This window comes from Erythrolamprus reginae, chromosome 1 (genome assembly GCF_031021105.1).
Source record: "Erythrolamprus reginae isolate rEryReg1 chromosome 1, rEryReg1.hap1, whole genome shotgun sequence".
Taxonomy (NCBI): Eukaryota; Metazoa; Chordata; class Lepidosauria; order Squamata; family Dipsadidae; genus Erythrolamprus; species Erythrolamprus reginae.
In genome coordinates, this window is record NC_091950.1 from 370,365,104 (window position 1) to 370,390,898 (window position 25,795).

General features: G+C 38.4%; 2 protein-coding genes across 3 annotated transcripts in view; one reads left to right on the forward strand and one right to left on the reverse strand.

Annotated features, from left to right (window-relative positions):
* PREPL (prolyl endopeptidase like) overlaps positions 1 to 19,246 on the reverse strand; it is a 34,710-nt gene extending 15,464 nt beyond the window's left edge. Inside the window, exons 1-9 of one of the 2 annotated variants that reach the window (XM_070734539.1) lie at positions 19,059 to 19,246; positions 15,721 to 15,884; positions 11,853 to 12,211; positions 10,001 to 10,129; positions 7,234 to 7,303; positions 5,049 to 5,252; positions 3,016 to 3,136; positions 1,425 to 1,641; positions 239 to 424 (exon numbers count right to left, since the gene is read on the reverse strand). In XM_070734539.1, coding sequence (XP_070590640.1) covers positions 239 to 424; positions 1,425 to 1,641; positions 3,016 to 3,136; positions 5,049 to 5,252; positions 7,234 to 7,303; positions 10,001 to 10,129; positions 11,853 to 12,062 — 1,137 coding nt within the window. In that variant the 5' untranslated portion in view covers positions 12,063 to 12,211; positions 15,721 to 15,884; positions 19,059 to 19,246. The remainder of the gene's footprint in view (positions 1 to 238; positions 425 to 1,424; positions 1,642 to 3,015; positions 3,137 to 5,048; positions 5,253 to 7,233; positions 7,304 to 10,000; positions 10,130 to 11,852; positions 12,212 to 15,720; positions 15,885 to 19,058) is intronic. The other variant, XM_070734540.1, reaches the window with a different exon arrangement.
* A 110-nt stretch (positions 19,247 to 19,356) lies between these two features.
* Positions 19,357 to 25,795, forward strand: part of CAMKMT (calmodulin-lysine N-methyltransferase) — a 271,951-nt gene continuing 265,512 nt past the window's right edge. Inside the window, exons 1-2 of the mRNA XM_070734547.1 lie at positions 19,357 to 19,982; positions 23,604 to 23,776. Of these exons, the coding sequence (XP_070590648.1) occupies positions 19,851 to 19,982; positions 23,604 to 23,776 (305 nt within the window). The 5' untranslated portion in view covers positions 19,357 to 19,850. The remainder of the gene's footprint in view (positions 19,983 to 23,603; positions 23,777 to 25,795) is intronic.

Consider the following 25,795-nt stretch of genomic DNA (forward strand, 5'->3'; position numbering starts at 1 on the left):
CTAATTTCAGAAGTTGTATACTTAATGTTTAGAAATATAATGTGGGATAATTGTCTTACTCTAACCAGTGGCCTCTAATTAGTAGTGTGTGTAAAGGTCATAATTTATTTATTTATTTTATTAAAATTCTTCTTTGAAAAATCTTTGGATAAATACAATTCACCTTTCTCTGAATCTAATAAAAGAATTCATTACTATTACTATTAAAAGTAATACATGTAGTAATTTAAATATTTACCTTAACATTTTCAACTGTATTTGATACAAGGGAAATAATATCCAAATAGAGCTCACCACCGAGTTTTAGAAAGATCAAGCAATGATCTCTGAACATATCTAAGTCGATTAATTTGCTGTTTTCTTTTACTGTGTAAATAGGCTGCCAATTCTCCAAACCACATGAACCAATTGGAGCTTTCATCAGCTATAAAACAAAAAAGAGTGTGCATACACACATGAAAAAACCCAAAATTTTCCAAACTTTAAACATTTTCACTCAAATTTCAGTTATCTACAAAAATGCTTCCATAAGTATTCAATAACTTGAATAATTAGATTTTTATTAACTTGGATAATTCTGGAGAGAGAACCATCTTAACTTAAATTTATCTATCTGAAAATAAAGAAATAGAATAAGTAATTTTCATATTTTTAGAGGAAAATAAACTTATGCTCTCTTTTATATATCTTCTTAATAGGTGCATGTCTATGCTTGCTAAATTTTGAGGAATGAAATAACTAACACAGTAACACATACTTTTCAACGTTGGCTAAAGTACCAGTCAGAAATAAAAAATAATATCCAACTGAGCAATGCTGTATTTCTTTTCCACAGTTTTTTGGTATTTTCCAAAGCTTCTACACATCTCAGCAGGAAAGATAATAAAAAGATGAAATGGAGGTCATACAGATATGAACATTATGGACAAAACTGATAGAATTTTTGTTTTAGAAACAAGATATACAGTAAAAACAAATACGATAACTTTGCTAGATTTATCCTACCCACATATATCTCAAAGTTTTTTTCATGAAGAATTTAAATAAAATGATCCTACAAATGCAATGTGATAATTGGGTGCATTTTAAAAGCATATATAGGAAATATGAACATTAGATACAAGATTTAACTATGAAACCAACTATAGGTTTTTTCCCTTGGAAATTAAAATAAAGGAGCCAGTGTAGTGTAGTGATTAAGTTATTGGACAATAGACTAAGAATGGTTATACATAGTTTCCCTTAAACATGGAAGCTAGATGGGTGCCTCTGGACCAGTCTTAGATAACTAATCCAAATCCATCCATCCAACCATCCATCCATCCTGCAGTGGATCAGCAATGAATTCATTTGAGCTGATAATAATTATTAATACATATATATATGTGATTGTTTGTCTGAACCAAGTTTTCTAGTTCCCATACCTTGTACCCCACGGGGTTTCCATATGTAGTAGGAATATATAACTCATTGTTTCGGTGCTCAACATGATAAATGATATTTTTGGTACGTTTTTGCACAAGAACAGGAGATTTAAAAGGGCGATCGCAGTCTATCAACCATACTTCAGAAGTGGTCTTGCTGTTACTATTTATGGTAATAAAATGTTTGTCTTTTGTGCGGTAGAGATCCACAAAATACCTTCAAACAAAGAACATAGAGACAATAACATAAAATGTCGTGATGTCATAATTCTTTGGACGGCTTTGCATGGGTCATAGATATTCAATTAAAATGCAACATAACACCTTCTTGCTTCAAATCATAGATAAACTTCAGCCTGCTTTGAGATGATGCTCTACAACTAAGGGCAACGTAAGTTACTTCAACTAAGTAACTTGTGAGGGTTCCTTGGTGGAGTTTTGTTTTCTTACAGATGTTTCATTACCCAAACAGAATTTATAATCAGTGTTGATAATGTCACCTGGTTTGGGTAATGAAACTAAACTCAGAGAGTACCAAGGAGTCCTAGTTTAACTGTGAACTACAAATATTCTCCTTTATCAGTAAGTCACTCGTTTTGGAGCAACTCAGAATTTAGTAAGTACCAAGATTTGGCTCCATACATGAGGCAGAGTACACAATTGTTTAGGTGTTCTCAACAAGGATGAAATCAAATTGTGGAGAAGGGAGGCTTAAAAAATTCTGTGATAGGGCAAGAGATGTATGTATTTATTTATTTTATTTATTTAAATCAACTTCTATGCCGCCCAATCCCGAAGGACTCAAGGCGGCTTACAGTATGAATGTTGTTGGCAGACAAGTAATTGGGCGATAGTTGTTTGGTTCTGCGCATTTTTCTGGATCTTATCAAGTAAGTTCGGAAAGCTGTTAACCATTCTTCACTTGTTGCATTTTGAAGCATTTTTATCAAATGCGATGATGTAGGCTGGTCAGGTGTTTTAGCCGGTATCCATGCAATTTGTTCAGGCCAAATGCACTCCAGTTCTTGACCTTCTTTGCTTGTTTTGCAACCATGTCAGTTGTTATTATAATATTTTCCATTTTGTTTTGTATGTGTATACATTATTTATATATACAAATTTGCAACATTCTTACCAGGTTAATCCAGCTGATACACTCAACTTTATCAGCATCAATCCATGCATGTGGCAGTAACCTAACCCAATTTTTTCTAACCTTATTGTTGCACTAATGAATTTTCTGCAAAAGACAATATGGCCAATAGCTTTGGGATGATATGACCATTTTACTTAGTGAATAGATCAAGGATCTACGTTAAATATATGCCAAAAAAAGGTACTGTTCACATATTTTTGTATTCTTTTTGCAAGAACGGTGCTGATTCACAATTATTCCATATGTGAATAAAGTATTATAAAGGTGTGAAGGAATGTTTCCCTTTTATGAATTTTGTTTTGCATTTTCTAATCAGTTTTCTTTCGACTATTATCATAAAATAGCAGTTTCTTTCTGGATATTTGCCCTATCTATATTTATCAGATTTAATACAGAGTTATACATAGAGAAATCAGTTAACGGTATCTGACTTACCTTGCATCACTTTCTGTATACACCAGTTCAGAATGCTTTTTATTAAAATCAGACAAGTATACAGTATGACACTGAAGATTCTTTTGGATGGTATAGAATAGAATCTCACGTGTAGCCCATTCTAGACAAAAAAGAAAATTTAGTTTTTACTAAGGAAACATGAGGAATTGTATTTAATTAATCCAATATAAAATAATAAATTGGAAATAAATATATGAAAAATTACATGCAGGCACAATTCTAGAGTTAACTACTGAATAAGATTAAGTTTAAAATGAAAAACGGTAAGACACACAATCAGTGTGTAGTAAGCACCACTGTGCAGGATGCGTTTCTTTCTGTGCCCAAACAACAATATTTTACCACTGTGAAAGTAAAAAAGATACCAATATCTAGCACATTCATTGTATCTTTTGAGTTGTATGAATTCCACAAGTTTGGAATTCATACAACTGATGGCCTATTAACCTCTGTGACATCTCATAACTGTTACAATGCCTTCCCCCACATTAAATCTTTCTAGTAATTGTTACTGCTTGTAGTTTTTTAAAATGGCCAATATGTATATACAGTGATCCCTCGGTTAGCGCGGGGGTTACGTTCCAAGACCTCCCGCGCTAACCGATTTCCGCGTTATACTGGATGCGGAAGTAAAAACACCATCTGCGCATGCGCGCCCTTTGTTCCATGGCCGCACATGCGCAGAAGGTGGAGCGACGCAAGTTCGGAGGCTGGCAATGCAATGGTGATTTTTCCGGGCTCCTCGCCGCTACCCACAGGGCAGCGCTGGCGGCAATGGCAACCCTCCCTCCTTCCCTTCTCTCCCTCCCTCCTTCCCTCCTTCCTTCCTCTCACCGGCTTTCTTGGGGCAGCGCTGGCGGCAATGGCAACCCTCCCTCCTTTTGCTGATTTTGGCCAATCAGCAATCAGTATGACGTCATCGGGCGGGAAAAACCGTGGTGTAGGAAAAAAACCGCGGACTTATTTTTTAATTAATATTTTTTGAAAAACCGCATTGCAGCGTTTCGCGCTAATCGAGAACGCGCAAATCGAGGGATCACTATATGTTTCAGTTTAGGATAACTTTTTAAATATTTAATGAAATTGACTGAAATCCAAATAATAAGACAGTTATGAGTGTTGGGTTAGAGTTAGGAAGAACAAGTTTTAGGTTTTCACTCAGCCATGAAATTTCAGTAGATGACATTAGGCCAGTTATTATATTTCTATCCAACCCAATTCACAGGGTGGCACAAAATTGGAGAGTTCCTTCAATTCCGGATAGGCAAAATACAAACAAGCAAAAACAAATCTCAAAGTTCGTTTGTGTGAATCCTTGTAAAAGTTAAGTTTATTATATTTACACCCTCTTCTTTTGATTTTACAGGAGTACTTAATATCTTAGCAAATTGAAACGCCAATATCCTTTGAAAAATGTCATTTTAAGCAAGTTTAATTTGCTTCCATTTGTTTGGAAGAAGGAAATTTCAATTGCTCTTAAGTGTGGGTTTTGTTATGTGGAAATATTCATTAAAACTAGTGAAGTAGGCGGCTGTTTGCTATAGGATTATACATATCCAGATTTAGAAATATCTGAGTGTTTCATGAGAATAATGAAACAACCTTTGTGACACAAGCTCATACTCTTATGTATTCTGAAATCAAGATACATATACAAAAAGTGTGGAACTTGCATTGGAATATTGTACTTGTTTTCCCATTTACCCCGATTTATACTCCCCCCTAACCTCAAAATATTTGGCAAACCTAAAGATTATGAAACTGTAACCAAGTGGATTTATAATGTTGTAACAGACTTATAGATATGCAAGGAACCAGGTTTAAGAAGGCTGCATTAGTCTAGCATAAGTGATTTAAGAAAATCACTTGGCAAGACTATAAGTCAAATACTACTCCAAAAGAGTTTGGGCCATACCCTTCTCTGAAAGGCTCGATTCAGCACATAATTATTTGCTCATGCGTCTAAAATATTTTCACTTGGATACCCATTCCTTTTTTTACTAAATGCTTACCAAAGCTAAAAGCATTTGGGATAACACATTCCACTTTTGATATTGGATGCAGTTTCACAATAACACAAGCACATTCTTCAGAGCTGGCACTTTTAATTCCAGTAGCCATATATCCATGATCTGGGGAAATTCGGATTTGCTGGATAAAAGAATTTTCAAAGGGTAGAGCTTCTGTGCTAAGCAATGCTTCGTAGTTCTCTTCATCTACAATACACAAAACAATAGAATTAGTGCAAAGAAATAATCAGTTGTTCTGCTATACCGCTGAATGTGTTTATAGGTGTAATGTTTTGGGATTAGATTGAATATACAGACCTTGATTGTGCTAAAGTTACTCAAATTCAATGGTATGAATTTATGATTAATTTGTCACTGCTTTAATGGATGTGGATTGATTGACTGAGCCAAGATGGTATTGAATTTAGGCAACCACATCAATTTTCTCCATTAATCAACTGATTAATTGATTGACCTTAATCAAAGTGAAACGGGCAAAAATTCTACTATAAACGTTGTGAAAAAAGTGAAAACAAAACAACTGTTTTTGAATGTACTGTACAGTGTTTTACTCTCTAATCACATCCAAATATATTGGCAAAGTCATGGAAGAGATGTGACACCACTTTTGAAAAAGTTATCACAAAATTAATTGGTTATGTTAAGTACATTTTTCCCATGCTCTTTATTTTTTAAAAAATAAAATGGCCACTAAAATGGCCATAGGTGTGTATGTGTATGGTATATGCTTATATGGCTGGCTGGCTGAGGAATTCTGGCAGTTGAAGTGCACATATCTCAAAGTTGCAAAGCATTGTTCTAATTGTTCTATCATTTATGTGCTGCATAATATCCAAATTGCTAAATAAAATTACAAAAAGAGAAGATATAATTAATTTATTGTATGGACATTTATGTTTACTTTTAAAAAACTACCGTACTTTTGAGTGAAATTTATCCCTTAAAAAAACATTCTCTTGTGAATGGAGTTTGATTCCTGGAGTTAAAGAAACTGGTTTAATTGTCCAACTCTCTGAGATTTACAAAGGATCAAACTATTTACATACATTCCAAATCAAACATAATTTTAAAATAAAAATATCTTACGCTTAAATGCAAGGTCATACATCTTGTAGAATGAGACTTAAGATATGTGGCTCAAGTTTCTCCCTGACTGGTTGCGGTCCTAACCAATTTTGCTGACAATAACTTATACAGTACCTTTTCTGCCTACTATACTGTTTTCATAAGACCTTATTGAAAGTTTCTTTTTAAAAAAAATATTTTTATTAGACTATTTTTTTAGACAAACAGACATAAATTTATACAATTTCTTTCTTATTCACCTTTTTGCAGTTAAACATTTTTTCTTGTACAATATTTTCCTCTCCAATTTTTCATTTTCTTTTGTGCATATTATACATACTATTCATAAAACAATTTGTATCCATCATATTAATGTACAGTACTTATTTCTACCATTCCTTCTATATCCTTTCAATTTTACATTCCTTTTTTTCTAGCTTTTGACTCCAATACCATCTTTCAATTTATTCTCTTATCTTTCAGCCCACATTTCTAGCATCTTGTACCCTTTTGCATATATTTTATAACATTCAGTTTATCACTTTAGAATCTTTTCCCATTTGCATAATTACATTAAAGTTAGCGATCAAACATATGTGTTCATATTCCAATTCCTTTATTACAATATGTATCTTTCTATAAAATTTCCTTTAATTGGCTCTAATAATTTACTTTGATGTTTCATATGTACCTCCTGCAAATTTGTAATAGCCATATCCAATCTTTACAACTCTGCAAATACCTACTTTCTTTGGATTGGTGAATTTAACCCATTTATATTTTATATTTATTTATATTTATTAAAAGCATTGTTATTGCTTCTTCCATTTCCTTATTAGTCATTCTTAATCTTGTTTCTCTTTGTACTTTTTCTCTTGTTCCTTCACTATTCGTTTTCCTGTTCTTTCCTTTCTTCTTGTTGTCCCCCTTTCTCTTCTTCTTGGCATTCCTCCTGACTCCTATTTTCAGATTCTTCCCTATACTCTTCAGTTCCAAAGTGGCATTCAAAAAACTCTCTCGCTTTGTCTAGTTTCTTTCAATTTATTAAAGCTATATATGCAGCGGCTAAAAATAAATAAATTTAGTAATATAATAATCATACCTACTTCTCCTAGCTTTGAACGAAATATGCAGCCATTTTCTTCAAAGTAAATATAGTCTCCAAACTTAATCTGTTTAACATTAACATAAAATGGATCCATTACAAAGCATTTAGAATTATGTCATTATCTGTAATTACATTTTGTCAAGTTCCTGTATTATAAATTGAACTTTTTGAGCTCCATCGAATTTCTATATAATTAGAAGAAAAATAGGCTCCTTCATATTCGTCATGTAAGATAAAAACTATAAGATTTAGCATTTCTTTCAAAACTGTCTTCCCAATGTACTAAGTGTCAGCCCTGTAGGCCATCTATTTCTTTGGATCTTCAAGGCTGCCGCACTTAGTGCTGTGAGAAACTGGGAGGGAGATTGATTGGAGTACAGGATATCTAGCCATAACAACATTCCTTTCTCTGAGAGCCAAGGACATTCGGCCTGTACCTGGAGTGACGTGACTGGGAGGCATCTCCAGCTGGGATGGTGCATTGATTGGACCATGTAATGGTCCATGTGGGTACAAGGGAAGGGAGTATGGCTTTCTTTTGGGTGGGGAAAACCTGGCAGCATTCAGATTCAGGGTTTTCCAGATGTTCCAATATGACATCTGTAATAAAATGGAACTTTGAGGAACCTCTAGCCTTGGAGTCTTCCTGGATTGGGGGTGATACTTGGAACCCTAACACTAGGTCTTCTTGTCAAACCATCTGTCCATGGCAGGAGATATTATATCATCCCTGACAATTGGTTGTCCAATACTTTCTTGAAAATTTCCAGTGAAGGCACATCTAGTTATGGTGGTGGTGGGAGGGAAGAGCTGTTCCAATTGGTTAATTGTTCTCACTGCCACTAAGTTTTTCTTTAGTTCCAGACTGGATGTCTCTTTAGTCAGCTTCCACTCATTGCTTCTTATCCTACGTTCAGGAATTTTGGGAAATAAATCAACCCCCCCCCCTTGTGATAACCCTTAATGTACTGCAAGCTATCAGGACCACCAGAGGTGGCAGATATGGCAGAGGTGCCAATGACAGTAGAATCTGACTTAAGAGGAGGAGGAGGAAGATCTGGAGCCTTTGCTAGATGCCCACTTTAGAAGATGAAGAAAAAGACAAGAATACTTGTATGGAAAAAGGAAGTACTGTAGTCTGTAGTTTGTTAACTTTGGGGAATTGTTGATCACTTCCCTATGGGTATTTAAGAGTGGCATCTGGGTAATTTGGGGTGGAGTTACGTTTTGTAATGGAATCGGATGATGATTTGAGGTCTCAGCCAGGTTATGCTAGCCACCTGTTATTTTCCTGCTAAAAATCCTTGAAAGTGCCCTGTCTGCTGAGAGGCTGGGAAGCTGTAATTAGTAAGATCAAAGCTACTGGTGCCTTCCTTCATCCCTCATGAAGAAATGCACCAGTAGTTTTGATTTTTGACAGCAGCCTCGCCGCTGAGACACTTGCCAAGATTATATCACATGCATGACTTTTGCTTGTAAAAATGGGACTTTACATATAAAAAGACTGATTTGAAAATATCAACGAGTGGATTCCTCCTTTGTGTTCAAGCTTTGTAGACCGGGATAGAACAACAGGCATCACCTCACTTTGGACCCACCAAAACATATATACCATGACCATTATTTGATTGATTTGTATCTAACTATCAAATGTATTTCATTTGCTTCTCTTATAATTGTTAGTGGATGAACCCTGGTACTGTAATATAGTATTCCATCTAAAACATTTGTTTTACTATAGGAACTAATACATATATATAGCTGCTACTAGTATATTGTTGTATACATATTCCTCAGTTATTAGAGAGTGAGATAAAGTTCAGGATGATGAATATGTATTATTTTGATTAAGCTAAGCTTGATTCCTAACATGCATGCGACTCCCTTGGCAAAAATATGAAAGTTTACCACTGCCTTCTTCGGGAGTTTTTTTTAAACTTATCAGTTATGTAACACACCCGGGATATGAGTATATCTAAATCTGGTTTATTTTTCAAGATCATCCAAAGTTGCTTACAAATGTTTCTATATTCTTGGTTTAATGAACTCTGAGTGGATTGACTCTTCATTTAGAAATGAAGAAATAAGCTTCTATGTTATTTCTTAGATTTATAATTTGTTCCTTCAGAAACTCATGGCGCCATTTTCCATTATTCCCTACAAGAAAAATCATATAAAAAAATTATGTTCAGAGCACAAAACTGGCTCAGAGTCAACCAATGTATCACGTTTGCTCTCCTATGCAAGCAGTAGGCATTTAGAAAAATATTCAGAACTTGGCAGAAATAAATGGAATACAAATGTACAGTATAATCATGAAATGTCTTAGAAACCAAATAGGCAAAAAAACCTCCCAGTGAAATGCCAGCCATTAACTTCAACAAATGTAAATGGATATTCAATTTCTGGAATGATCATGATGGGTACATTGCAAAATTGTTTTATTTTGATGGAAAAATCTTTGTCATATTACTTTTGAATCTCAATTTTATTTTTCCAGTGTATTCAGTAAACAGACCAATGAAAATTATTCTCTTTCAGTCTCTCAATGTGTAGAATTGGGTTAATAATAATATGCTATAGATGTATGGTGGAGCTAATATGGAAGTAATACAAATAAATTATTTTGAATGTTTAAATGAGCTATGTATAAGCTTACACTAACGAGACAATGTTATCAAAGAGACATCTCTTTAAATAATTTTAAAAATATTATCTGAATCAGTACCATAAGCAAGCTAGCTACTTTTATAATACTTACCATCAGGCTATTTAGACCTGATGAATGACTGTCACAATGTTTTTCCAATTTTTGTTTAATTCTCTCTGTCAAATCTACGTAGTTTGCTGAACAATCCCTCCAGTTCTTTTGCTCTGCTTTCAGAAGATTCTAAGAAAAGATATGAAATGCTAAATGTTAATAAGCAGGATTTATTTTACAGCATACAATCTGAAATTATAAACCAAGACATCCTTAATATTTTTGTATATCCTATTTTAGAAAATTAATTTCTAATTTGATGGAAAGCTATGGGGATATTTTTTAAATTGAATGAGTCTTCTTTATCAGTAATATGACTACTTCCTTTGAATTGCAAATAGCAGATTTGGAGAGGCGTTCTACTCCCTCTTAATTCTGATCAAATTAATCCGTCTCTTCCTATGATCTTAACGCTGTCCAGAGCTACCACTGCCTGCTATTGATAACACAAGAAGGTGAATATGAATGGTATTAGCAAAGTGAAAATTTAATGTGTTTCTAAAATTAAAGACTTTCTCCATTTTACCACACGGATAGCCTCACAATATGAGAGTTAAACAGGTATTCAATTTATTTGCTCATGGTAAGGCACTCTGTTTATTAAAATGATATGGAACCTTTGATCTATAGACAATTTATAACATTTTAATACTTGTATACAAATTCAAGGACCAATTGATTGGGTTGAAGGTAGAGTAAATGCAGTATGTATAATGATAACATTTGCACATGCTAGTAATGCACAATGTTATTCTGATACATTACCGAATGGTAAAACCTAATCTATCTACATTTGAAAATGTAAATTGTAAATTAAAACTGTAAGGAAATTATGGCAAAAATTATATAAACTACATAGCTGAATAGTTCTTAGCAATGTTAATCAATTGTTTAACATTAGCAATACTACTGTATTTTATTTATTTGTTTGTATCCCATGTTTATTATTGTTACAAATAATTTAAGGTGGTGAATAGAGCTTCATCTTCCTGGTTTCCATTATCAATCTCTTCCTGATCTAATATAAAATTTAAATTGGATTAATCTCACTTAGTTCCATGCTTATTATTTCTATAAACTCCATAGAAGATGGAAATTTTAGAGATCCCTTTTGATAGTTCTCCAGTTCTTAATTCAATATTTTCATTCTATCAACGCAAAATGCGGCTATTTGAATTAATTTTTTGACTACAGAATTTAGAAATCATCTTTGGCAGAAATGAAAAATATCTTTATTCTATTGGACTGTAGTCTGTCCCTGGATTTCCAGTGAATAAATAGGTTTTTTTTAAAAAAAAAATGCTGGAATAGCAGAACCCAATATTAATTTAATTTTTAAATTTCTATGTTGTTTCCATCTCATTGCCAATTACAATTGAATAACAACAGCAATAGCACTTCACCGCCCAGAACATCAGACGTTGGGTGGCCTACAAATTTAATAAATTAAATTAAACTTATATACTGCTTCACAGTGCTTTACAGCACTCTACAAATGGTTTACATAGTCAGCATATTGCCCCAAACAATCTGGGTCCTAATTTTACCAACCTCGGAAGAATGGAAGCTGAGTCAAACTTGCAGTTAGCTGGCAGTCAGCAGTAGTGCATTCTAACCACTGCACCACCATGAATCCAGTACAGAAGCCCAAAGAGTAAGTATCTCTGAGTCTGTGGAGAAGGGCGGCATTGAAATCCAACCAACCAACCAACTAAATCATGGTCAAAGCATATTTGAAAATCTATTTTCTGCCTTAACAATTTTAGTGAGTCACTGACACAAGGAAAAAGGCAGCTTTTATTGTGTAAAGGCCTAGATTTATTGGCCTGAATGATTTATTCAAACAGTTTACCTTGCAGGCAAAAAACCTCCATGACTGAATTCTTTTCTGGGGATAAGGAACAATGCATATATTTCTAAAACGTGTTGTAAAGAAAAAAATTTGTTGCTTGGTTTGACTACAAAATATTACAGATGAAGTGAATGAACGTTTAAAGCGGTTCATGAGGTGTCCAATACTGCCTTTCCAAAAAGAAGGAAAATATTTAATGCTTGAATACATGATGACAAAATATTCATCTTGCTTGATTCTTCATTCTTATTTTGAGAACTGTTAGAATCCAAAGTAATAGCAAATCCAAGTAAACTGGTGACAGCCAATAGATGTTTCACTTTCAAATGAATTCAGCCTTCAAGTCTACTGGTTCAGATCTGGAGGGAAAAAAAGAAATTATATTTTTAATGGAAGAGTAATTATAAACAAAGTTGAGATATATTTATCCTTACTAGTTTTAAAAAACAATACAGTACTTGCATAAAAAAACACACTAAAAAAATATTTAGGGGACTTCTGCTTCCTCCTTTGGTATGATTGGAAACAGGGACCGCAACCTCTGTGGCCGACTCCAAACACTCCACGCCTGAGGGTCCAAATTCAGACCTAAGCCCACCCCCCCATAGAGGGATAAAGCAAAGGGGGACCACCAGGAGTGTAGAGGGGAGCCAAATCTCTGCTCCCCGAGCTGGCAAGCCCCTAACTGATAGTGTGGAACTGCGGCAGCAAAAATGGCTGCCAAAAATTGAAGGAGAGCCAAAATTAACAAGACTGAGCAGGAGGAAAAGTTGAGTTATTTGCAGCTTGAGATAAAGAAGACTGTGCCTTTTAAAATACAGTGATCCCTCGATTTTCGCGGCTTCAAACTTCATAAAACGCTATACCACGGTTTTTCAAAAAATGTCGATTAAAAAATACTCCACGGTATTTATCTATCATTTCTCTCTCTCTTCCTTCCACTCTTCTCTCTCTCTCTTTCTTCCTCTCTCTCACTCTCTTCCTTCCTTTCTCATCTCTTTCTTTCTTTCCTTCTCTCTTTCTCTATCTCTCCCCCTCTCCCCGGGCGAGCGGCGGGCAGGTCCATATCCATATCAGTGGTCTGCCAACTGGCTTGGAAGCGCAACGCGTGCACAGTAGGTAAAACAGCTGTTTTCACCCCTTCTCTTCCGCCCGTTCTTAGGCTTCCCTTCCACTTCCGAAAGGTCCTTTAAAGGGCCAGCAAAGCTTTAAATAAAAGATTTAAAAAATGGAGACTAAAATCAATTGTCTCCCTCTCCCTCTCCCTGGCCGTCACGGTCCTCCACTCTTCCCTTCTCCAACTCACCCGACTCACTCCAGGCAGCGCGGCTCAGTTGTAAATAGTAGCCGCCATTCCTCCGTGTCTCTGCCAGCCCGTAATGGAGCCGTCGGGGGCTGGAGTCGGAAAAGCCAGTGTCTTAGAAGAGGCAGGTGAGACCGGACCCTGCAGGCGATCACCGCCAGTGTCGGTAGCAGCGATTTTACCTGCCGGAGGAAGCGGCGGGCGGGCGAGCGAGCGAGCGGCGAGGAGGCCGGAGGCGCTGGGGGGGTGGCCGGCATTAAAAACAACCATTGCCAGTCTCCAAACTTTTGTCACTCCCCGCCTCCACCATCTGCGCATGCACGGCCATGGAAAAAAAGGGCGCGCATGCGCAGATGGTGTTTTTACTTCCGCGCCGCTACATCGCGGAATATTGATTTTCGCGGGAGGTCTTGGAACGTAACCCCCGCGAAAATCAAGGGCTCACTGTAATCCCAAAAATACAAGGGGGAGAAATAAGGAAGCTAAAGAATAGCGGGAGAAGCATGTTAAAATAGTGTGTGGGGGGGGGAAGGTTTGGGAATTAGGAGGAAAAAATGTTTTTCTTGGAAGATTTAAAAGAAGATGTGGTTTTTGAATAATACCCTACTTTAAAGAGAAAAAAACATTGATACTTCAATTGGAACCTGTTTCTGCCTTACTATAAATTGACTACTAAATATATTGGATTTATAAACATAAAATAATGAAATTGAAGACAAAATAATGAAGAGGAATATCTGATTTGAAGCAGAGGTGCCATTTTGGGGGAAAAAGAGGGTATAACTCTCAGAACATTTGCCTAAATAATGTGGATTGAACTTTGGTGTAAAAATAACACCAATTGGAAATAAAGATATGGACAACATACCCCAGAATATTAAGACTATAATAAATAAGCTGCATGTGGGAATGAAAGAAATACTTCAAGTTACGGATCGTATAGAACTAAAACTGGAAAATATAATGAAGAAAGTAGCAAATACTGTTCAGACAAATGAGGAAAACATAGAGAACTTTGGAAGAGTGAAAGAAACTGAGGAATCAAGAAATAAGCAACAAAAAAGAAAATACAGCAAAGGGAGAATTGAAACAAAGAGGGAGAAAAAGATATCAAAGCAGATGAAAATGGACAAATAGAAGAAAATATAAAGATCGAAATATGTAATTTTGAAATGTATTTTGCATGGGAAAAGTAAGGATGTGGAAAAGAGGATAAAGAAATTGTAAGATGGTTTTTGATTAATGCTTAGGAAATAAGGGAAGTGAAATATATTAATATTAGACATATATAAATTGGGAAATCTTTGCTGGAATTAAAATAGGGATAAAATAAAAGAGGAAAAGACTAGAAACATAGAAGTCTGACGGCAGAAAAAGGCCTCATGGTCCATCTAGTCTGCCCTTATACTATTTTCTGTATTTTATCTTAGGATGGATATATGTTTATCCCAGGCATGTTTAAATTCAGTTACTGTGGATTTATCTACCACATCTGCTGGAAGTTTGTTCCAAGGATCTACAGATACAAGAAGAAAAGAAATGTGAGAGATGTATTGAAAATAAAATGATAATGGATTGTAATTATTTTAAAAAGAAAAAATAATGTTAAGAATATTATATGGATGTAAAGCAAGCTATCTGTAGAATGCCTGATGTTTATGGGAACCTGGGAAAGGTGATTTCATGAGGGAGCAGATGCAGCCACAAAGCATTCTTTTGAGAAGTTCAAGGCCATCACATATCCACCACCTGGGCGGAAGCAGAAGTTGCCATGCTGGCACAACCTGAATAGGCAACGTGACAAGTTTCGGGGGGGTGGGGGAAGCAAAATGTGAGCTTTCAACTGGGTGGGAACCACAGATTCGGGTTCTCTAGGCTCCGGAAATAAATTGGAACTTTGAGGAATACCTTGACTTGGTCTCTGATTTAAATTTGGATGCTACCTGACTGCCCATAGGATTACATTATAGGAATTATTTATCTTTTTTTTTTTAAAAAAACCCTCAATTGCCAGAAATATAGCATGGAGTGTTGAATCCCTATCTCTCTCACACCCAGGATTAGGAGGAGGACACCAAGTGAGGCACTCTCTTAGAAGAATAATGGTATGTGGGAATGACCTTGAAAGCCACAGCCATGACAACAATCTAATGTTATTTGAATACAAAAGAGGTGGAGCGGTAAAAGCCTGTTAGAAGGGACAATGATTTTCAGGAGAGTAAAAATGAGGGACATGGGGACTGCATTTCAGACTTAACAAGATTCCGTTAATGTAATCTTAAAATCAAGATAAAGGCAGTAATTCTAGATCTGCTTCTTGTTGGGATTAATTTGCAAGGTTGATAGAAAGGTATACCATAATGATAGGAAATACCCGTTATTATCCAAAATCAAAAGGTGAGCCAAGGTGTGAAAAGTCCAAGGTATCCACTTTCTCTATGATTCTCCCATTGCCATGAGGTGAATGGCCCTGATATTTAACAAGCATTGACTACACAGGGATATGCTTGCAGTAGCCACCAGATGGCCAATAATAGCAATATAGGACCTCACTTCAAGACTTACCTTGATTTGTGACCCACTGACAATTCAGCACACTTGTGACAACAATTCACTTCTGAAATAGAGCATGGAAAGTTGAGTTGGGCTGGTGATGGGCTGAAGATATCGTTCTTTAATGCAATGTTATGCATTAATGTCCTGGACCAATGTTCCCGGAACACCTTCAGCTATGACAAAGATGTGTAGATAAATACAGAGTCGATTAGAGGGATAATAATCAATGTAAAGGTTAATGTGCATAAACACACACACACACACAAATATATCTATATCTGTATTATTTAATTGACTTGTTTGCTACCCATCTCATCTAGAAGTAAATAAAACATTGAAGCAATACATACTTTTAATAATAACAACAATAATTTACAATTAAAAACCTAGGGAAGAAGGGAGTAGAATGCAAATGGGGAGTGGTGGGGCCTTAATCCGTCATCCACTTCCAGCCTGATGCATCCTCATTGGGGCCCCAGGCCAATTGGCAGTCAGATCTTCAGGCTTTTATGGAAATTCAGATCTCAGGGCAGGAGCCACAGAAGAAAAGGCTCCTCTCCTGGATGAATCAGCTGAAATTCCTTGACTGATGGGGTCCATATCATGCCCTGTCTCCTGGCATGAGTGGGGTGGGACAATCCCATTGGGTATGATGGTTGCAAGCTTGGCCCATAGAAACATAGAAACATAGAAGTCTGACGGCAGAAAAAGACCTCATGGTCCATCTAGTCTGCCCTTATACTATTTTCTGTATTTTATCTTAGGATGGATATATGTTTATCCCAGGCATGTTTAAATTCAGTTACTGTGGATTTATCTACCACATCTGCTGGAAGTTTGTTCCAAGGATCTACTACTCTTTCAGTAAAATAATATTTTCTCATGTTGCTTTTGATCTTTCCCCCAACTAACTTCAGATTGTGTCCCCTTGTTCTTGTGTTCACTTTCCTATTAAAAACACTTCCCTCCTGGACCTTATTTAACCCTTTAATATATTTAAATGTTTCGATCATGTCCCCCCTTTTCCTTCTGTCCTCCAGACTATACAGATTGAGTTCATTAAGTCTTTCCTGATACGTTTTATGCTTAAGACCTTCCACCATTCTTGTAGCCCGTCTTTGGACCCGTTCAATTTTGTCTATATCTTTTTGTAGGTGAGGTCTCCAGAACTGAACACAGTATTCCAAATGTGGTCTCACCATCATTCTATATAGTGGGATCATAATCTCCCTCTTCCTGCTTGTTATACCTCTAGCTATGCAGCCAAGCATCCTACTTGCTTTCCCTACCGCCTGACTGCACTGTTCACCCATTTTGAGACTGTCAGAAATCACTACCCCTAAATCCTTTTCTTTTGAAGTATTTGCCAACACTGAACTGCCAATACAATACTCAGATTGAGGATTCCTTTTCCCCAAGTGCATTATTTTACATTTGGAAACATTAAACTGCAGTTTCCATTGCTTAGACCATTTATCTAGTAAAGCTAAATCATTTACCATATTACAGACGCCTCCAGGAATATCAACCCTATTGCACACTTTAGAGTCATCGGCAAATAGGCAAACCTTCCCTACCAAACCTTCCCCTATGTCACTCACAAATATATTAAAAAGAATAGGACCCAGAACAGATCCTTGTGGCACACCGCTTGTAACCTGACTCTGCTCAGAATACTCGCCATTAACAATAACTCTCTGATGTCTACGCTTCAGCCAGCTGCAAATCCATTGAACTATCCAGGGATTAAGTCCAATCTTCACTAATTTATCTATCAGCTCTTTATGTGGAACCGTATCAAAGGCTTTGCTGAAGTCCAGGTAGGCAATATCCACGGCACCACCTTCATCCAACACCTTTGTGACATAGTCAAAGAAATCAATGAGATTAGTCTGACATGATTTGCCTTCAGTAAAGCCATGCTGATTTGGGTCTAATAAGTTATTGTTTTTTAGGTGCTGATTTATCCTCTTTTTGAGTAGAGTCTCCATCATTTTAACTACAACTGATGTCAAGCTAACTGGCTAACTAACAAGCTAATAGGCACAACACTGGCCATTCTCCAATCCTCAGGAACTTCTCCTGTTAACAAGGATTGGTTAAACAAATCAGTCAGGGGGGTAGCAATGACAGATCTGAGTTCTTTAAGAACTCTGGGGTGGATGCCATCTGGACCCATTGCCTTATTTATCTTTAATCGTTCAAGTTCTTCTAAGACATCGGCTTCTAAGATCACTGGAGCTGAATCCATACAGCTGGAAGCAATGCTATATCCCTCTATAGTATTATTTTGTAAGGTGTCTTTTGAGAAAACTGAACAGAAGTAGCTATTGAAATGGTCAGCGATCTCCTTATTCCCATTAATGCATGTATTATTCCCGGTACTAAGCTTCGTGATGCCGCAGTTTTTCTTCTTCTTATCATTAATATATCTGAAGAAGCCCATGCCGTGAAGGGATTTAAAAGTGATAATCAACATCTTGAATTGTACTCAGAAGCACACCATCTGCAAGTGCAGCTCACAGAACAGCAGTATATGGGCCACCCTAGGAACTCCAAGAACTGGCTGCACTGCCACTTATGCTATGAGAGAATGACTGGCCCAAACTCACCATTTCTGCTTTGGAGGCAAGCATGTTAACCACTGCACAAAACTGGTTGCAGTAAGGGGTTCTTTGGTATATATGTGTACAAATAAATACTGATCCAACAAATTGCAGAAAAAAATGCCTTTCCATTCTATAAAATCAATAATTCATTGGATTCAAGGATTTAGTTAAAGCGTCAAGGAAAAAGGCATTTCATAAGATAGCAGGCAATGGCACAATTTAGGACTGCAGGTCTATGGAGATTCTCAGTCATCCAGGTCATGGTTGTCTAAAGGTGCTTTTCAAAAGGCAACTGGACTTCACTTTCTGGCTTTTTGTTTTTTTCTGGCTTTTCTTTGCTTTACTTTGTGGTTTTGCTTGTTGGAAGAAACTTGTTGAAGGTGAAGCAAAACATCTTCAAAGAAAAATCAGAAAGTCCAGTTGCCTCTTGAAAAAACACCTTTGGGACTAGTATCGCATGCTTACTCAAAGTTAAGCCTAGAGGAATTCCCTGGGCTCTAGTTAGTACACATTCCTTACTATCGCAGTTCACTGTAGAATTGCATATTTAGTCTCAACTCTTTTGCCCTTACAATCTTGTGCTTTATCACAACATTGTAATAAGAAATAACAGGGAAAATCGAGTCTTCTTTTGGCTTGATTTCTCGCTTCACACGGTTTTAAAGCAAAGCAGCAGTTATCTCCAGTCACTGGAATATATTAATCAAATCAACAGGAATATTACGACCAACTTTTTACCTTTCAATCGCTCTGTAAGGAGGAACTTAACAATCCAGAATGAAACATGAACTTCAGGGACCGCGAAAGCCCATTTACTATTGATCCTAGACAAGCAGCAACAGAAAAGGCGAACGACGGTGACTTGTTAAGCCGGCGACTGAAACCTTCGTCTTGCGTACACCGCAATGCTTGCCCACAACCAAGATGGCAGAAGGCGGCGGTTTCCCGGAGTCTTCATTTCGCCCTTTATCAACATGGCGGTTTTTTAGTACCCACAGATAAAACGCGAAATCTCCATTTTGGTTTGGGGCACTTGAAACGCCGCCCCTGATTCGCGACCAAGGTCTGAATTGAGGTTTTATTTTGTTTTGGTTTTTTAACGTTAAAAAAATAGGTTATCGGGCAATGCTTTCCTTTCCCGAGGCAATAAAAGAGACGAGCTTAGCTCTTCGCGGAAAGAAATAACCCTTCAATAAGTGCATTCTTTCCCGTCCTGTCAAACGCTTCCTTTGCCCGCATCAAAGATGATTCCGTCCTCTTCTCATGCTCCTAATTGCTGGATGGGAGGTTTTTAAGAACTCTCGCTGAATAAGGTTCGGAAGCAAAAGCTTCCCAGGACTGACGGTTGTTTCTTGTGCCTCGGCCGCTACTTTCTGGGCGGGCGAGTTAAGTTTAGGGTTATTCTTTCTGTATTCCCATTGCGCCCCCCCCCAAAACAGCCTTCATTTCACGCTTTATTTATATTTTTTTTGGCGCGCTCGTTCAAGTTTGAGTTTAGAGCAGAGGAAGAAAGGAGAGCTGGCGTTAAGCATGGCTGCAGAACCTCTCCTGAGCGCTTCTCCCGCTCCGGCTGACAGGGCTCAGGCGGGAAACCAAGAGGGAGACGCCGGGAAAAGGAGCCAGCAGGCAACCGCCAAAGCCCGCTGGAAGCTTCTCAGACAGGTATGAAAAGTCAAGCCCCTCCCGGCAACCCTATGGTATCTCCTGCCGTTTCTCTAGCGTTGCAAATGGGCCATGGTTTCCTCTTCGCTTCCTTGGAATGTAAGTTATTGCTGCCTCTGTTTTCAATGACGAGGCGGTAAAGCTAATCTCGAATGACGCCCCCGACGGCTTTTCTTGCAAGCTAGTGACTGGCCGCCAGTGCAAAGGGGGCCGAACCGACGGCTCTCTTTTGCAGCTCTCGCATCCTTTCAGGGAGATCCTGGCAGTCCGCGTTATTCTTTTTATATTTGATAAGCCCCGAGGGAAATGGTTTTGACGAACAGGTCGTGAAACTGGACCAATTCTGCTTCGGGTCTGAATGGCGAATCCCCGTGTCAGGGGATTTCCTGCTCTGGAGCTTGCTGTCACCACCTGCTTTTGAGAATGAAAGGGCTTGACTTCTGCAGTTTGAAATAATGTACTGCTAAAAAAATAAAAATAAAATAAAGGGAACACTCAAAGAACACATCCTAGATCTGAATGAATGAAATAAAGTGGTACCTCTACTTAAGAACTTAATTCCTTCCGTGACCAGGTTCTTAAGTAGAAAAGTTTGTAAGTAGAAGCAATTTTTCCCATAGGAATCAATGTAAAAGTAAATAATGTGTGCAAACTCATTAGGAAAGAAAGAAAAGCTTGGAATTTGGGTGGGAGGAGGAGAAGGAAGAAGAGGAGGAGGACAGTCGCTGCCGAAGGAAGAAGGTGAGGTGAGGGGAATCAAAAAAAGCCAAAACTTTAAGGCTTAAAAAAAAAAAAAAGAGGGACCCTGAGGCGGCGAGGAGGAGCCCGCACCTCCCATACACTCGGTGCGAGGCTGCCTCCCATACAATGCACCATAAAGAGAAACCCAGGCGTGTGAGAGGGGGGGAATCTCCTGCTCCTTTGACCGAAAGGTGGGTGTGGCTGCTGCTGCTACCTGCTTCCTCTTCCTTCCCATGCTGAAGGGCTCCCCTCTCTTTCTCGCTCGCTTTGTAGCCAGCGCCTTTCCTTCAGTGTGGTGACTCCTTGGTTTGGCTGAAGCTGAGTTGATTCAGCCAAGGTGAAGCGCCGTTTGCTCTGGACTGCCAAAGCCTCCTTAAGCGCCGCTGAAAGGCTCCTCTGGCAAAAAAGCCCGAGATGGCCGGGATTAAAGGGGGAATGGCAGGAAACTGTCCGGGCCTTCGTGCCGCTCTCAAATTTCCTGGGAAATTTTTCTGGGTTTGGGTTCTTAAGTAGAAAATGGTTCTTAAGAAGAGGCAAAAAAATCTTGAACACCCAGTTCTTATCTAGAAAAGTTCTTAAGTAGAGGTGTTCTTGATTTATATGCCGCAAGAACTTGAAGACCCATTTGTGCCAGGAGGCCTGGGACCAGTAGATATTAGCCCCTAGAAAATGAATAGAATGCATGCTTGATTGTATGAGTGAGAGTGATTGATTTTTAATGAATTTGAGTTATTATTATTATTATTATTATTATTATTATTATTAATTAGATTTGTATGCTGCCCCTCTCCGAAGACTTGGGGCGGCTAACAACAATATAAAAAGACAATGTAAACAAATCTAATATTAAAAACAATATAAAAAACCCCAATTTAAAGAACCACTCATACATACAAACATACCATGTATAAATTCTATAAGCCTAGGGGGAAGGGAAATTTCAATTCCCCCATGCCTGACGACAGAGGTGGGTTTTAAGAGCTTGCGAAAGGCAAGGAGGGTGGGGGCAACTCTGATATCTGGGGAGAGCTGGTTCCAGAGGGTCAGGGCCGCCACAGAGAAGGCTCTTCTCCTGGGTCCCGCCAAATGACATTGCTTAGTCGACGGGACCCAGAGAAGGCCAACTCTGTGGGACCTAACCAGTTGCTGGGATTCATGCGGCAGAAGGCGGTCCCGGAGATAATCTGGTCCGATGCCATGAAGGGCTTTATAGGCCATAACTAACACTTTGAATTGTGACCGGAAATTGATCGGCAACCAATGCAGACTGCGGAGTGTTGGTGTAACATGGGCATACCTTGGGAAGCCCATGATTGCTCTCGCAGCTGCATTCTGCACGATCTGAAGTTTCCGAACACTTTTCAAAGGTAGACCAATGTAGAGAGCATTACAGTAGTCGAACCTCGAGGTGATGAGGGCATGAGTGGCTGTGAGCAGTGAGTCCCGGTCCAGATAGGGCCGCAACTGGTGCACCAGGTGAACCTGGACAAACGTCCCCCTCGCCACAGCTGAAAGATATTTCTCTAATGTGAACTGTGGATCGAGGAGGACGCCCAAGTTGCCGACCCTCTCTGAGGGGGTCAATAATTCCCCCCTCCAGGGTTATGGACGGACAGATGGAATTGTCCTTGGGAGGCAGAACCCACAGCCACTCCGTCTTAACCGGGTTGAGTTTGAGTCTGTTGGCACCCATCCAGACCCCAACAGCCTCCAGGCACTGGCACATCACTTCCACTGCTTCGTTGACTGGACATGGGGTGGAGATGTATAACTGGGTATCATCCGCATACTGATGATACCTCACCCCATGCCCATGGATGATCTCACCCAATGGTTTCATGTAGATATTGAACAGCAGGGGGGAGAGGACCGACCCCTGAGGCACCCCACAAGGGAGTAACCTCGAGGTCGACCTCTGACCCCCCACTAACACCGACTGCGACCGACCGGATAGGTAGGAGGAGAACCACTGGAGAACAATGCCTCCCACTCCCAACCCCTCCAGCCGGCGCAGAAGGATACCATGGTCGATGGTATCAAAAGCTGCTGAGAGGTCAAGAAGCACCAGGACAGAGGACAAGCCCCTGTCCCGGGCCCGCCAGAGATCATCCATCAGCGCGACCAAAGCAGTTTCCGTGCTAGTTAATTTAAATTAATATTGCATTTAGGATATTTTTACTGTTTCTTTATATATTGTAAGCTGGCTCGAGTCTTCGGAGAGGGGCGGCATATAAATCAAACAAACAAACAAGCAAACAAACAAACAAGCAAACAAACAAACAAACAAACAAACAAACAAACAAACAAACAAACAAACAAACAAAGAAACAAACAAACCAGAAGTCCTTTTTCCAAACTTCCAGTTTGTTTTTTCACCATCCCAGGTTTCAGTGAAGCTTGTATGCATGTGCAGGGATATGGTGGATTGTGCGCATGCACAGGGGCAGCATGGGGACGGGTTAGCATGCCTGGAGGAGAGGGAAGAGGTGTGAGCACATGAACGCATGCTAGCACATGCAAACACACCCTTTTGGCACACTGGTATTGGATTTCCTGCTTCAGCAGTGAGTTGCTCTTCACTAGAAGACCTCCAAGATCTCTTCTAACTCTGGTATTCGGTTGCCAGTATGTACTGTATGTTTCAAACAGACCATGAAAAATATAATCTAACAAAAACAAGCATCATATTGCTCCTAAAAAATGGCTAATGATATAGATTCTGGAAAATCCAATTATTCTCTCTTTAACAAACATAGTTCACATTTTCAAAGTAATGTTAACTGGGTTTTTGTTTCAGTATGTTTTCAAGTTTATTAACACATGGACAATGGTTATCTTGTTTCAGCTTCCTTAGTTTGAAATATGATGTTTTCATTATAGGTTTTGAAGCAAAAGCCCTTGGAGAATGCCAACCTTCAGCAAATATCAGTAAGACGATTTGCTTCATTTGGTCTCTTCTCAATAACTGAAGACAGTAATGTGACAGAAGATGACTCCAGGTCTTGGGTTCAGTACAAAAGTAACTATTATCCTGACTATGTTATATCATTAAGGTAAATATTCTAGTTCTGCAAATTATTTTCTATGTCTGCATGTTGTTTATTTTCCTTTTTAATTTTTTACTTGATGATAACATTGAATTATTTCAGCCAAAGCTGGACTCAAACTCTATCACCAGTTAAAATTTTAAGTTGAATTGTATTTTCATATACAGTGGTACCCCATGATACAAACTTAATTGGTCCCAGGAGGAGGTTCGTAAGGTGAAAAGTTCGTAAGACGAAACAATGTTTCCCATAGGAATCAATGTAAAAGCAAATAATGGGTGCAAATCCTTCAGGAAAATCCCAAACTTTAGAAGGGAGGCGAACAGAGGGCAGGGAGGAGCTAAAGGGGGCGGGTGGAAAAAGCAAGGCTAGGCTAAAGGGTGAGTGGGAAGGAAGAAAGGCAAGGGGGGTGCCCCTCCCTTTTCTTTCTTCAAAAGACACTCTTTCAGTGCCTCTGCAAGCACGCTGTGCTCTTACTTTTGTTAATGCAGTCTTTCCCCCTCCAAGCCGCCCCTCCCTTTTCTTTCTTCAAAAGACACTCTTTCAGTGCCTCTGCAAGCACGCTGTTCTCTTACTTTTGTTAATGCAGTCTTTCCCCCTCCAAGCCGCCCCTCCCTTTTCTTTCTTCAAAAGACACTCTTTCAGTGCCTGCAAGCACGCTGTTCTCCTACTTTTGTTAATGCAAAGTCTTTCCCCCTCCGAGCTGCCCCTCCCTTTTCTTTCTTCAAAAGACACTCTTTCAGTGCCTGCAAGCACCCTGTTCTCCTACTATTGTTAATGCAAAGTCTTTCCCCCTCCGAGCCGCCCCTCCCTTTTCTTTCTTCAAAAAAGGGAAAAAAAGAAACCCCTTCATCCCAGCAGCAGCGGCTTGGGTTCGTAAGGTGAAAATAGTTCGGAAGAAGAGGCAAAAAAAATCTTAAACACCAGGTTTGTATCTTGAAAAGTTCGTTAGAAGAGGCGTTCATAAGATGAGGTACCACTGTACACTGTCTATCTCTAGAGTAAATTTTCTGTTACCCTATCAGTTTGGAGTCCTTATTTAGCCACAAGTGAACTAAATCTGTGCATAGGCTTTTAACAATAAATCAGTGAATCTTCACATGTGGTGATACCTGACAATAATGCATGGTAACTTACTATATCTGCCTACTTTTTCTTTATAAGCTTGTTGTAATTTTTGTGATCTTTTAAATACTCTTGATGAAATAGTCATCACTGTTGATAAACTTCATTTAATGTTGCAAAATTACCATGGTAGGGTAAATTTAAATATAATTTTATATTTAAAAATACAAATGTAAAAATAGTTTTACATAGTGAATTAGAACATAAAAGTTGTAGAGCAAGAAAGCAAATCTTTTTTTTTCTGTTGTAAGGCAGATATTAGGTTATTATTACTGTATTAATATAAATGCATAATATAAATCCGAAGGAGTGGACTAATTCTAATTTGTATACAGAGGCCTCCAACACATTACATTCTAGCAGAGCAGGAAAGCTCAGGGAAACTGAAGATGGCAGTAATGATGGAGGAAATGTGATGTTGTGGTTATATAACTTTATTCTACTCAGTGAAGAAAGAAGGGAAGGAGAGGAAGAGGAGAAGAGGGAGCAGAATAAGGAGAAGGATAGTAGGAAGAGGAGAAAATGCAGGGGGAAAATGAAAATAAAAAGAAAAGGCTGAGTAGTGAGCAGTAGCTATCTGGATGACTGGCAAACTGCAAGAGTAGCTGAGTACTAAACAGCTAAGTGACAAGTTGAAAGCAGTGTCATATCCAGAGGCCTGGATGAGTTTGCAACTCAACAGAGAAATGGCACAACGGTGAAGAGTGAACATAGCCCAAAAGGCCAGTGGAGAGAAGTGGTGAGTGAACTGGCAGTGGAGCAGCAGTGGAGATGGTAAACTGCTAGCTTGACAGAACAGTGACAGAAGCGCTTTTTGATACTATGGATAAATAACATCCCATTCATTTTATGTTTGTGGAAACTAGTCTTACAAAATTTTACATTAAGAGCAGATAAGGG